Source organism: Xiphophorus couchianus, chromosome 22, assembly GCF_001444195.1.
Source record: "Xiphophorus couchianus chromosome 22, X_couchianus-1.0, whole genome shotgun sequence".
Classification (NCBI taxonomy): domain Eukaryota; kingdom Metazoa; phylum Chordata; class Actinopteri; order Cyprinodontiformes; family Poeciliidae; genus Xiphophorus; species Xiphophorus couchianus.
This window is the reverse complement of record NC_040249.1, coordinates 12,231,281-12,246,255: the sequence shown is the minus strand read 5'-3', so window position 1 is coordinate 12,246,255 and position 14,975 is coordinate 12,231,281. Positions and strand designations below refer to the sequence as shown.

General features: G+C 37.9%; 1 protein-coding gene across 1 annotated transcript in view; it reads right to left on the bottom strand.

The window, feature by feature from the left end:
* hpse2 (heparanase 2) overlaps positions 1–14,975 on the bottom strand; it is a 69,473-nt gene that overhangs the window by 26,619 nt on the left and 27,879 nt on the right. The window contains exons 4-5 of the mRNA XM_028007851.1: positions 3,781–3,954; positions 1,560–1,731 (exon numbers count right to left, since the gene is read on the bottom strand). Coding sequence (XP_027863652.1) covers positions 1,560–1,731; positions 3,781–3,954 — 346 coding nt within the window. The remainder of the gene's footprint in view (positions 1–1,559; positions 1,732–3,780; positions 3,955–14,975) is intronic.

Sequence of the window (14,975 nt, the reverse complement as noted above, 5' to 3'; positions counted from 1 at the left end):
ATTTGGACTGTTGGGTCGTTCAGAATCAAATTAATCTTATTTGCTAAAAGCAGGAGAGTGCAAAGGATGTCAAACACTACAGCTGCCCGCCTCGTAACAGTGTCAACCAGACAAGAAATGTCGCTTGTTAAATATGACACCAGTGACCCACAAATACTCCAGCTCTCTGTTCTTCATCACATCCTACAATTAACCTGCACGTTTGGATTGTTGCTCAATAATTTGCTCAAACATTACAGAGAAAACACATGTAAAGCATACAGGAGCATACATCTTTTAAACTGTGGCATAGTTAATCTATTATGAAGCTCTTAATGCTTTCCATAATGTGAGAAACCTGAGTACAAGGAAGATAGAAACTCGCATAACTATTTTTGTAATATTATGTTTTCTGATTTTATGAAAATGTGTGCTCTAACAGTTATAGATAGTGTCTTCCTGAGAAATACAGAGACATAAAAGTATCTGTGAACCTTCACAAGCGTGTGCATTGTTTTTGTTACCCTCTTCATAACAGGCTTTAAAACATCACTTATCAATATATCTATGGAAAATGGTGTGTAATGTGTGTTGAGGCAGGCAGAAGATCTTTTTCCTAGATGTCTTTTAGTGCAAAAATACATCTGAATAATTGAAGGAATGTTTTTCTGTTTTTAGCATCACTTTAGCATCATCATATGCTCTTGTCTTTATCATTTTGAAGAGTGGATGAGTGTTGTATCATATTTAGACCCCAAGGAAACTGGAATTCACATACCACTGAAAAGAGGGTATCACCCTTTTTTTAGTAAAACTGCAAACATTTAATTCACACCATCTTCAGAAATATCAGAAATTTGTTGTGAACTAATGCTTTTTGAATTAACTGAACTGAACTGATAGTAAACAGTTTGTGTATTTTACGCTTCAGCTTTCTGTTTGCTAAAAAGTTGAGTGAAAGCAGATAAACCCTATAAGATCTGAGAAAAAAGCAAGAAAGATAATAATTGCAACAACATTGTGCTGCTAGAGCAGAGCTTATGGAAGTAGAGTTAATTGCTTCTAAGTCTTCACTGAAGTACATTTTCTTCTCAGTTTACTTTTCTAGATGATACGAAAATATTATTCAACAAGTGGAAACAGAAAATACAAAAAACAACGTTTTCTTTCTCTAAAAGTAAAACGGTCAAGCGGTCTATTTACATTTCCTTGTTGCAGGCTGCAGTTGGGAGGGTGCTCTTAAATAAGCAGTCGGTGTGAAGCTAAAGCTGGTGCGGCTTCTGGCTGAAACCAGCAGGTGGGATACTGTGCCTTCACATTATCAGTCAGATGACACTTTATTTAGGTTGACATGGTATAAGTGGAGCTAAGACCCTGAAACCAAAAGAGTGGAAATTCATAAACACTAAGGTCTACTGTGTGTGTGCGGGGGTGTAGGCGTGTGTGTGAGGGGGTGGTGGAGTGTATCGAAATGAGTGAAGCTCCATAAAGTCTCAAACTGCTTTCCACTATATTTCCTCTTTCCTCTCCGCCAACAGGACAGCCTAACAAGGAGAGGAATCTGGGCCAGTTATACTCACCCATCCAGCAGGAGGACTGCATTTTTCCGAGGTCGTCCAGCGTTCGGGCCATAAAGGTGAGCTCGGTTGTAGTAACGTACAGACTGCAGGAGGGTCCTCAACTTGGCATGGTCATGAGCCAACTGGGTGCTGTTGACCGCACGACCCACCATACTTCGGTAGGCATTAGGTTCTGGAAAAAGGAGATGGAGCAGAATGAGCCAGCGTTTGTACAAGAAGCAGTAGGGAGGGGGCAGGGAATATTGTTGTTGTAGTCAGATCTTGCTATCTTAGAGTATCCAACTGCCAGTAAAAAAAAAGTGGGGTTGAGGAGAGGTAATTGGGCAATTCGCCGTAATGTAGACCGATGGATGCAGTGTCAGGGGAATAGGCCGAGCACACATGGTGGCCTTGCACATTCATTAAAACAAAGACCGAAGGAAACGGTTTGCCCAAAAAGGAGGAACGCTAAGCTCTTGCAGACCTACTGCTGTTTAATCGCTCAGATAATTCTTTGCCTTTCATTCAACCCCTATAAATTTGTCTCAGTGTCTGTGCTGCGTGGATGACTTGCTTAAAATTATTGCTTTCGCTTCGGTTCAAGTCCTCACTAAAATTTTCTAAACGTTTAGATGAATGGATTTTGCATGATACTTTTTACTTTCCGGATAAAAGTTCCTATCCAGAGATTCGTTGCTTATGAAATTGATAAAGAAATATGAGTCATACAGCCGTAAAACATTTCTCCTGTTATCCTTCAATGAACCAGAATGTTTACCCATACACTGCTACAAAGTCAAAAATGTATTAGTGTAATGAAACTAATCTTTTCGTGTTTAAATGATGCATTAGAAGTGCCTTTTTAACCTTTGTCATAGTATATGTTCAGTGTTTTCTGAATATTAAAGTGTTCAGATATAAAAAAAAGACTTAAGGATATGAAGCTTAACTTGTGTCAATTTCATCGCTTTGTTGAAATGAACAGTGTCAAAGACAAAAGAGAGTTCTCTTTTCATGGCATGTAAGATTTAGAAGAACAAATTTAAGCTTTAGATTTTTATCTCTACTAACAGGCAACTGACCCTCATTCATTTTTCTTCCTGACAGGAACTCCAAACACAGCCCAAGCTCAGAAATCCCCAAACCATTCAAACCAAGGAGCCTGGCGACAGATGGGATGTCTCCTAAAGATACCCGATCCTAACTCCACGAGTCGATCCTGACAGAAGCAACCGAGAGATCTTAAATCCACCCAGACTATGAGTGCGGATAGTTGATAAACGAAATTACACATCTTCTGCAGTCGACTTCTTCAAGCCTCCTAATCTAAAATCTCAGTATTTTGCAAAAATGTTGCCTATCCACACTTCCTGACTTTATACCCACAACATGAGTTTTATTGATAGACTAACAGAAAGTAGCAAAGAGCTGTAAAATGAAGGAAAAATTACACATGGTTTTAAAGTATCTTGCAAATAAAAGTCTGGAAAGTACGAAATACTCATATGGTATAGGACTATATGGCGTGCAACATATCTTGGCTCTCAAATTTCAAGTGTTATGAACTTGATTTTACATGCCGATGTAATATTTGGCCCGTTAGACAAAGTCTCAACACAGCAGATGCTCAAACAAGGAAAAACTGCTTATTTTATTAAAGGTCACAGAGTGATGGAGGCACAGATGAGAAAGACAAGAAAGAGAAAATCTGGCACATTGCAACTGTTTATCATTACAGTACCTACCAACGACATAGTCGTCGCAAGATTTTCTAATACTTTATTCTGATCTAGTTTAATCTCATGTTTGCTGCGTCCACAATACATGGTTGTTTTAAGTTGAAATATCTCAAAGAATCTCATTATAATATATTGAAATATATTGAAGTTCGTGACTGCGATGTAATAAATAAAAAGTTGAAAATGTTCAAATGGAATGAACACTTTTGCACCCTCTGATCTATCCTGGGAAAATGGTTTGCAGAGATGGCTGAAATTGAAATGTAGAAATGCTGGAAGTAGACACACCTAATAGGTAAAAGGAAAATATGTACTCACTTGCTTTATGCTTTTAATGGGAACGTGCCACCAAGAGAGGCAGAGAATTCTGAAAACCATATATCAAACTTGGCAGCTCTTCAGTAGATGAGGTAAAGAAAACCCAAAGACGTACATTTTACTACAGAGAACAATCTGTTAAATGACTACTGACAAGGCAGCATGTGGTATGCTGCTGTACTGACCGTTGCCCAGCTCCCAGGAGATGTTGTACTTCTTTCCAGCACCGTACTTCAGCAGGCTCAGTGTGGAGGATGTGTTCCAGGAGTTGTCTGGGTTTCTGTGCAGTGCGTTGAGCCCCAGGATCAGGTGCAGACCAGCGCAGTCGGCAAAGTTGTACAGTTTGTCTAAAGACCTGGCTGGGAGAAACCCACAAAGCAGTTGTAACTTTGATTCTTTTGATTCATTTGGAATCATATGACGATAATAGAAACCATGTGGAACTCATGGATTATCTGGTTCTTGATCCCTGTCATTCTTTATGCTTGACTGTAGCTCTATATTAGTATCTGTGGTGCTCTTTGTACAGAAACTATTGTATAGATTCTGGAAGCTGTATTGTTTGATGTCTACTATTTAATCTACCATGGTTATCTTAAGTTTAAAAAGGGCTGTACAAATAAACATTTGCTTGCTTTCTGACTTCTTCTTTTAAATACTGGGAAATGAGGATTACTGTCTTGCAGCAAAATGGTCCTGGGTTTAACTGTCTATCTGGTGTCTTTCTATTTCTCTCTCTTCCTGCATGGAGTTTACATGTTTTGGACAAAAATCATCCATTGAATAAATTCCTTTATAATCACTTGATGACAGACATTCTAACCTTTCTGTTGTGTTCATTTCTGAGATGCAGCTATGATATTTCTGGGTCAATTTGACACAGAGAATATTTAAAAATGCATTTTAAAAATCCTTTGCCTCTTCTACAAATCTAAAAGAATAAATCCACTAAACTATTTTATAGTGTCTGATTCATTTGTGTCTTTATGCTGGAGCAATTTAAGTTGCCTGCTTTATCTCATGTTTCCCTATGTGCAAGCTGTTGCAGCAGTCTACACTGTCATTCAGGAGCCTCTTCAGTGAGTTAACAAGCGCTGTGTAAAGTTGCCCGAGGCTGCAGACAAGCCATTTAAAGAGGAAAGAGCAGCAGAGCTAAAGTGAGTCTACTGAATTAAACACTCCCTGGAGAAGTTGTTGAACTGCTTAATTGTCTATTTGCCACTTTAAGACTGAAATCAAAACATGTTTACAGTGGTGCACTTAATTGCAATGATTGATTTTATGCAATAGTGAAAATATCTTGCAGATCCAAGTAACAAGTTTTTGAAATATTTCTCTGTGCCTGGTGTTTTGTGGTTTACCACATTATTGGTTTATCTATTAAGAGAAAATGATAACCATACCAACCTGGTAATGTGCCACCTTTGTTATAGCCAATTGAGTTGGCTATAACAACTTAATTTTACAATAATAGTCCTTCAACCTTTCACATCGGTGCAGAGGAAGATTATCGTCCTCTACTTTGGAAAATGGTTTTGACCATGAACAACCTGTTTAAGGTAATGCCAGCTTTTCCATTTGATTTAAGTCTGGATACAAAATAGCCATAACAGAATCTTTGTTTGGTTTTTAGTTTGAGCCATTCTGGCGTGGACTTATTGTTTTTGTGGGATCATTGACCCAAGTGCAATGGAGCTTACAGTCCCAAATGTGTGATTTAAAGACCAGTGATTCTACTTTAGTAATTTATACTTGAGAGCAGAATTCAGGGTTCCATCAATTATGGCAAGTCATCCAGATCCTGAAGTAGCAAAACAGCCCTAGAGCATCAAACTACCACTATTGAACTTTAGTTTCAGTTTTTCTTACATGGTGTGCTAGGACAGAACACAGGTCTTCCACTTTTGTCTCATGAGTATACAGAATATTCTTCTTTTTTATAGTCATATAGCAAGTGAGGCCTGCTGTGCTTTAAATGTTGCTCTGGAGTCTTTTGTGATATCCTGGATCAGTAATAAGTAATCAATCATTTCAGTAAGTAGGCCACTCATTGGAAGGTTCCCCATTGTTCCATGTTTTCTCTGTTTGTGAACAAAGGCGCTCACTGTTTGTTGAAGTCCCAATGCTTACAAAATCTCTTTGTGACCTTTTCCAGAGTGACAGATATCAAAGAGGTTATTTCACAGCTATTCTTTAATTTCTTCAGATTGGAAAAGATTTGTTGTTTTTTTGAGATCTTTTAGTCTACTTTATGCTATCATATACTGTAGGTTCTATATGAATGATTTCCTAGTTCTACTAATCTGGAAGTGAAGGGTTAGTGAGTTAAACTGAACTCATCAAACAAATATGGTTTATTTCAACAAACTGAGAATTTAACAAAGGTGCCAGGTTTATACTTTACTCTGGCAACCTTTGCCTGAAATTGAAATTGTTTGATGGTCTGAAATATTTAAGTGACCAAAAGAAAAAAAAAGAATCTTTAATATGGTAAATACTTTCTACAACAGAAGTTAAGTGTAAAAATACAATGTTCCTTATTAGTTGATCTGGTATTATCTCTCTACAATTAAGTGTCTGTAAGCATAGGGTGAACTTTGCGAACAAACTTTGAGCTGAATTTGAAATGTATTTTAAAATCAAGTGTTTACCAAGGAATGAATGTTGGGCTGGTATGTGTAAGTTAATCTGCACACAACAATAAAGTTTCTTCAATTACGACATTCAGTGAGAATCCACATAGGCTGATTTTCCCATCATGGACTCCTGTGGTGTTGTGTCCCACAAACGTTGAGCTCTAGACTGTTATGTGCCGCAGCTGAGTGCTCACTCATGTTAATGTCTCCTGTCTCCATTAGAATGGACTCTTCTCCCTGAGCAGGAATTTGGAGGCCTACCACAGATGTTGGCATATGTAAGAGTCTCAAAAGTATTTGTTTACATTTGGAGGTGTGATTGCAAGCTTCTCGCGGACACTTTCAGTTTTTGTTTTGAAATTTAATATGTTTGGGATCATTCCATTAGCCTAAATATTGCCCTGAACTGTGACCCACACTTCCTAGGTTCAATAGGAACCAGATGAATGCTGTCTTGATGGTTGCCGTTAAAATCGCCACTAAACTCAAAGTTTCGGACCACCTCAGCTTGCTAAATGATAGATTCTTCAAACAGCTTGCAAAGACAAAAGAAAACAAACAAACTCAGGAAGACAGATATCTAGCTGCTGAAAACTGCAAGGTTCTTTAAAACTCCCACATTTAAAGCCACCTTTTTCATAACACAACCAAATTCTGAACAGATTTGATTCTAAATCTCCTTTTTTGCATAATTTATTTTATGAAGAGCACTGATTTAACCCACAGTGTCAAAAGAGAGGCCAGCTCGCCTAATGCTTGTTGCACCTGGCATTAATCAGCTATCAGTAGGACAAAGCTTGAAAAAAATGTATGCCGCAACAATAGTTTGGTTGCTCAAAGCACTGTTCACAAGCATATTTCTCCTGAGTAAACTGTCTGTTCCCCATCTCATTAATAACCAACAATAATGTTATTATCATAGCCACTATTACCGTAACTCCTTCCCTCTGTGGTTTAACCAAAGCGGTTTCTGTGTGCAGGAGCAGAGTGGAGGGCAACAGGACAGAGAAAGTAGCGCCAGATGTGCCTGTCAGGATGAGTAATTCCAGGCCTCTGCTCACCTGAGATCTGAGCACAAGGCAACCAGCCTTGTGGCAAGACAAAGTGAGTCGACCTGCAAACACATCGTCAGTGCATCACTGGAGGCATTACTTAGTTAAAAATACCCTTTCCCTTTTGGCAGGTCTACAGTAACGTGTAGAGACGTACTGTAGACATGTAGAGTTAAATAAACATGCTTTCAATTACAGTACGCCATGTTGGTTAGACTGGTTTCAGCTTAACCAACTTCAAAGAAAGAAATTATGCATAAACAAGTTACTGGCATAATAGTGGGTGAAATAATTAGAATGCTTTGTAGATTACTTTGAATTTAAGTTAATTTTTGTAACTTTTTATATTTCTCTTGTTTGTTTTTGTCTAACTTCCTTCTAATTTTTTTCTTGAGATTTCAAATGGTAATTTATGCCAGCTTAGCACGTTTAGTTTGTGCTCAAAGTGATCCACTGTAAAATATTACAATGGCATCTGCCTGAAACTAAACTTTGCATTCCTTTTCCTTACATTTATTCAGAAGTGATACGGTAACATCAACATGTATCTAAAGAAACTGAAAATGGAGAATGGTGCATACTCTATGAAAGAAAGCAAAGTTTGATCATGCAGTAGATAAATTCCCAAATCCAAGTCATATTAGTTTTGATGAAAAGCATTTAGAAGCAGAAATTTAAAGCTGTTTCCAAATGTTTGTCCTGTGTTGGACTTGCTCCTAAATGTTTTAGCTGTAGCGCAGAAGTGTTTTTTTTTTTCCTCTTGAGTGAAGTTTTTCCAGCTGCACACAAAGAGATAATACACGCAACTGATGAAATGATTAAGTGGAACATTTTCCTAGTTAATCTTGGTGAGTTTCATTTGTGGTATAGAAGTAACATATTCTTACAAATTGTACAACTGTGATGGAAAGTGGGAGTGCATGATGAAAGAGTTGTTCACCCTGTTATCTTATAGTAAGAAGGTTCTGGGTTCAAATCCACCTGTGGTCTGTTTCTCCATTCATGCGTGGGTTGACTCCAGGTAAAATGACCAAAAAATATCCATGTCAGGTTAATTGGTTTCTCTAAATTGCCCTTAGAGGTGAGTGTGTTGTTGCATGGTAGTTTGTCCTGTATTACTTAGTGTTGCCTTGTGATACACAGGTGTACAGAGTGTAACCTGACCTCTTCTAAGAACTGCTGGAGATAAGCACGAGTTTCCTGATCCTGCACAGATTAGCGATTATACACAATGGATATATAGATTGCTATTTAATTATATATTAGTTAATACATTACATTTTTTGACATGATTTGTTTGCTTTTTCAGTACTTATTAAACTTTATAGGGTGAGATATTGTTGTTAATTACAATACTTTCGACGTCACTAGGTTTGGTTTATAAGATACAATGCAATTTAGAAATCATCAGAAGATTCAATGTTTTATGAGACATTTGTGAAAAAAAAAAACAATCTCGATCTGAAGTCCATATCTGGAGTTTTAGAAATGCACTGCCCATGGTGGCAGCATGTTGGAGTCAGTTCTACCACTATTATGTTAATTCTGAATTGTTCTGTCTGGAGAATTTTGTTCATATTTTTTTTTTTTGGCTGAGGCATTGCATATTTGGACAGTTATTCCCTCTGGCTTTGGATGCTTCACAGCTGGAAGATTTTTCCAACAGTTGTTATGATGCATAACCATGGCAACAAGGTATTGTTTTACAGCTGGATGAAGCTGATTAGTATCTGCAAAGCTCAACTCATACCAGAGCTACGACTCCAAATCCCATCCATCCATCCATCCATCCATTTTCTGTTCACCCTTGTCCCTAATGGGGTCGGGAGGGTTGCTGGTGCCCATCCCCAGCTACGTTCCGGGCGAGAGGCGGGGTACACCCTGGACAGGTCGCCAGTCTGTCGCAGGGCGACTCCAAATCCCACAGGAGTAAAAAGGAGGCTTCATGAATGCAGGTTAGGATCAAAGAGCAGACAAAGAAGGAGGATCCTCAAATCATCTCTTCCACTGATCATAAAGCATCATAACTTCAACTCAAATGTCTCTCTGCCAAGCTTTCTAACCACAGGCCTGATAGAGACTTAAAGAGAAGCAGCAAAATCAAATGAGGTAGATTAGCAGTGCTTCCCAACGACTGATGTGGTCACCCAGGACTTGCTGTGAATTATTGTCTCTGCTGCCCAAAAACATACCTGTTGTCACGTCATAACAGTCATGTATGAGCATCTTGAGAGTGAGACGGTCATACAGCTAGTGACTTCAGTCAGAGGATTATTCAGATTCATTGCAAGACTGATGACTACCAGAGACCGTTCTTGCCCACAGCATTGGCATATGTAACGACTCTTTAAAGACACTGAAAACATAACATAATATAGCAAAAATACTTATCTTTTAACTTACTAGATCAAAAAAGTTACAGCCTTTACTGTTTTATGTTATTTGTAAAATAAGAAACAGATTTTGTGCTTGTAGCCACAATAAATTCAGGATTTACCACTTAATACGTTTTTGTAATGGTGCACAAAATGTTACTGGGAAGAATAACATTTAATGTCCAAGTGAAGAAATGAATAGTCAATTCAGTATTCACAGACACAATGTGCAGCCAAAGTGAGAAGCACATTTTTTTGATACATTCAATCACTAAATGTTACTAAATTGAGGTTGTTTTGTTCAACAGCAACAGTTGCTTAAAATGAGAACACAATGTTTTACTTTTATAAATGCTAAATGCATGAGTTTGTGATGTTAGAAGACAAATTGCAAATTGAAGTTGAAACAGAATAAATTGCAACTCCAGGGGAGTAATTTTTTTAATGGCCGCAAATAATTAATTATTTAAACCTACACATAAACTTGCCCTAAGTTTGTAGGTTAAATATCCTTATTTCCAAAAGATATGCATGCTATGCTGGAACTATTCTCTTTGAATCTCCTATCTTTTACTTCTGGTTTTACTTCAAAACAACTCTTACTTTGAAATATCATCTAAATTTAGTCACAAAATTTTCTAATCGTGCCACAATGAAGGGCTGTCTGAGAGGTCACACTGTACTGTACTAACTCAGCTAAAAGTTTCTCTTTCATCTTGCAAACAGGGCAGCCAAAAACAAGCAGAGGAAACCAAGAGAGCCCTGTGTGTACATGAGTGTGTTTGTGTGCGCATCTGTTGCTGCGCCGTTGCGTGTTTGTGTGCAGCGGAAAGAGTGGGGTCTGGATATTGTCAAGCTGTCTATCTGATAGAAAAACCAGTTCTGTGAAGCAGAGAGGCCGCTGCATCAGTCAGCGATATGCCTCATTTCTAGAGCTCTGAATATTCCTTCAAACACTTCCACACACATACATCCATGTACGTTGGGCCTGTATGCACTCACACAAGCACTGTTTGTTGGTTCACATACCACCCAAGAGAAACAGATACCCATTTTACATTTCAAACAAAACCACACTTGTATCTGTTGCTCAACCTCCATCATCATCAATTACATTTGGCTGATTAAACAGGTGTTCATTCTCTGCTAATGCAACAAAAGGGGCAAAAAGTTCAGGTGGTCAGAAGCGGGGTTCTGTTGAAAGATTAGGAGCAGTCAGTTATTTTTTCTGCAGTATATAACCATGGAACAGAATTTTTTTTTCAGATTTGTGACCAATAATGGAGTAATTTCACTAAAATATTATAAAACCGAAATCTCAATGTTAAACCAAAGGCAATACAAATACCTTGGAATGTAAAAGCATCTCAAGGTAAAACATTCTGTAAAATTGTTTTAACAAAATTCAAAATCAAAAAGCCATTTCATTTTCAAATATTTGTTTTTTATTTTTCCGGTTACAGAGTAAGCTAAAATCTGGTAACTTAGCCTTGATGTAATTCAAGGCTATGTAGGAACCCTGTGTAATGCACTGTGATTGAATAACAAGTACTGTTGTCATGTAGAGATTACATTCCTTTACAAGAATTGAAGTGAGAGGACTGTGTTTTAGTGATGTCGCTGTATTTAGTGACTTTTCAGACTCATCAAATGACTTTTTTATTTTGCAAAAAAGTGACTCATGACAAATTTAGCAACTTTCTCTGGTTTATTGGAGACATTGGTGGCAAAACGGGAAAGCACAGATAGTACTGCCATTACAGCCATTAATGAAAACTGCCATGAGCCCCTCCCACTGCCGAAGCACTTCCAGGGAGTGAGTCTGACTAACAGCAGGCTCGACATGCAGTGACCTGCAGTAGAGCAGAAAGGAGACCCACTCTATTCTGTTTTCAATTTGCAATGGAACCACACAATACTGTCAATGATCCTGCTCTGGATTACAGTAAACATAGTTATTTTTAATGTCTCCTAATGTTTTAATTTTTATAACCAAAACAGTTGCACCAAAATAAATCCCTGCATATGATTCTGATAACTGTCTTTAACTTTGATATTATACAACACTGATTTACTTAGTGCAGGTTCAGGCAAAGTGTTTCCACTGCAAAGTGTTAAACTGAAATGATTAAATTATTTCAGAAAGTTTATTTGTAGTTAAAAATGTTTTAGGTATTTTTAATCACTTTTGTCTTGACAGTATTGATACTGTCTATTGCCTGAACACACATGACCAAATATGAAATTATAACAGCAGTCTACAAATGCAGTTTAAAGCTGGTCAATTTAAAAGTAAATCCTGTGAACAGGAAGGGTTTTAGCTATGACTTTAAGGCACAGAGGGAATCAGCATCCTGTGCATAAGCAGGGAACTGATTCAAACTAACTTGAGCGTTTCATCCTTTTTCTACTCGAGCAAGTTTAGCCCCTGTTGTCTATGATTAAAAATTTGTGCAAACCTTAGTGTGCTAATCCCAAATCTCAATGCAGAGAAAGATTTTTTTATATATATAGTAAAATAGAATGCATTAATCATGCATGACAGTAAAATTCTATCTGTATATATCCTACATAAATTAATGTCAGAGCAAACATCATTGTAATAATCATTGCATGTGTAGAAATATAGTCACTTGCATGTGCAAAGCAGTTGCAGAAAATACAGAAAACTGGCTGCTTCAAGAGTTAGAGGACAGTGAGCTGTATAGCTGGAAGGTTCAAAGATCAAATTTAAATTTACAGTATTTGTAAAAGCTATTCTTGTTATGGTTTTCAAAATCTGATTTTAGCATAGCTAATTCACTCCCATGTTTATCATGACTTGTGCTTTGGGAGAAAAAGACATAGCAGGGGTTTTGTTTTATTCCCTTGTTTAATTCAGTACAAAAGAGTAAAGAATTCAGGCCAGACACAACAAACAACCATGGAAACTCTTGATTTGAATGTTTAGTTGCAACAAAGTCTAACTGGAGTACCCAAACAAATGCACACTCAGAAGGACACACAAGAAAAATCTTGGCTAAGCTCTGGCCTGTTTTAAAACCCCAATCAAAATTGAATTCTCAAGAGATGCCTGCAGACAAGAAGGAAAGCTGTTTAAGAAAATAAATTTTGAGCTCTTTTTCCTGTTTGCGGATACAGCGTGCCTTTCCATATCTAAAAAACACACACGGAGTATTCTGATTTCCAAAGTTCTTAAATAATGCATCATACTGGAGGTGTCAACACAATTTATCATGATCTCAAAAATACACACTTTGTAAATAAAAAAAACAACCGATAGTGAGCAAAAAAAAATGGGCATGAAATTACATATAGAGATGCTTGTAATTTTATTGTTAGCTCTGACAACTCGCATTGCAGAACCTTGAAGTGTGCAGCAAAGTATACATGCTAAATTTGCATTTAGCGTGTATACCCTACACGCTAGTAGAGAGAGTCCACTCAAAGACTGTACATTAATCAAATTGTTCCTACTAGGCGGAAGTACAATTGCTGATGACAGTATTTAAGGCTTTTACCGGACGAATGAGAACACTTCCAATGTCTTTCTTTAACACACACAACGTGCTGACAATAGGCAGGACCAGTCATAAAAGATTTAGAAGTAAACTGAAAAAATGCCCAGAAAAAAGACAAGTATAGCACATATATCATCAGTGCCTCCATTATGGTTTCAATCCCTTTCTCTACCAGCTCCTTCAGATCATCCAGCAACTCTCTGCCTTCTGTTTCTCATTGAAATTATTCCACTGCTAACCAGATTCTTTCACCGCTGCAGAGAAAAGACACTATGATTGAGACAAGGTCATCTCGAGACTCACGTTTCCAATTTGCACTTCTTTCAGTAGATAGTCACAAAAGGTTATTAAAGAGCTGTCTGTGTAATTTGATCCTTCATCCATATACTGGGGGAAAAAAAACAAAAAAAACATGGACCAACATGGCTTTATGAGCACAACTCGAAAAAGCGATGAGTATCGAGTGCTTTGCTAGCTTAGCTTCGGTGTATCATCCAGACGTTAACTTGACACTGTATGTTCGGGTTGTGCTGAGAGAGAAATGTGGTTTCAATAAAGTGCAAGCCTGGCCTTCTTTTACCAGCGTGTTACACACAACCTAGTGCCTATATGTTTACACGCACACACATCTCCACATGGACTCTTCTTCCATACAGAGTTGCTTCAAATCCAGCAAAACCATTCAGGTCAAACCACTTTTGTATCATGGAAGAATGTAAGATATGTGGTGGGCACCTGTTTTCAATTCTGTTAGTAGAGGGGGACCGATGCATGCGCGTAAGTTTTGTGTGTGTGTGTGTGTGTGTGTGTGTTTCAAGCAGAATGTGAGTGAGGGATTACCTCAATCTGTGAATTTGCTGTGACCAGACTTGCGTGTGGCCCCCTCCTGTGAACCCTGTGTAAGGAGACGCAGAGCAAGTCGACAGGGCCAGTGAGTAAGATGAGTGGTATGTTAACATACACTGTTCTCGATGTAAAGTACAACCACTCTGTGCTGCTGTGAATGTGTGTAAATGTGTAGGCGTGTGCTCTAGCCTAGGCAACAGCCCGCAGACAACAAATCAAAGACAGAGAAGTGGACAAAATAACATCAACTGTCTTTCACTAGTTTTGGGCTATGTAACTCAAACCATTTGTTGGGGGGAGATGGTGTGAGGAAATGTGTATGGGGTGTGAGAGGTTTTCACATCTGTTTGGCAGTGGTCGCTGTCTATCACTCCCTAATGGGAAAAGTACGCTTTTTAGATACTAATGACCTCAGTATGTTTGGCTTGTAAAGAAACAAGGTGTGCAAAGGTATTCTTTTCCCGGGAGAGAAACATCATCATGTCTTATCCTTTTCTTCTTGCATTTTGGCGCTACCTATAATCCGCAACCAAACATAACCAAAAACATAAGGATTTTAGCAGCTGCAAGTTGGGCAAAAGAGTTTTTATGAATGATTGCTTTATTATATGCTAACACACTGTTTAGTTACTATAACTGAAAAATTCTGTTTGCAATAAATTAACATTTAATTACTAATGGTTTATGCATTTGGAAATCCCTGTTGCTTCTTTTCCCAATGCAGTCCATTCCATCATTAAGCCACCCCTACCTTGGAAACACAGAAATCTAAATCTTAACAAGGAATAATAAAGTGATCTGTCAAGAAAAAGGAGATATCAAAGAACAAAATTGCCTAGAAAGTAATTTAGGAATGATGTTACCTCATACTTGTACCCCGAAGACCTTTGGCAAAACAAATATCATTGTCAACATGGATGCAGTCGCACCAATTCAATCTCAAAATCTCA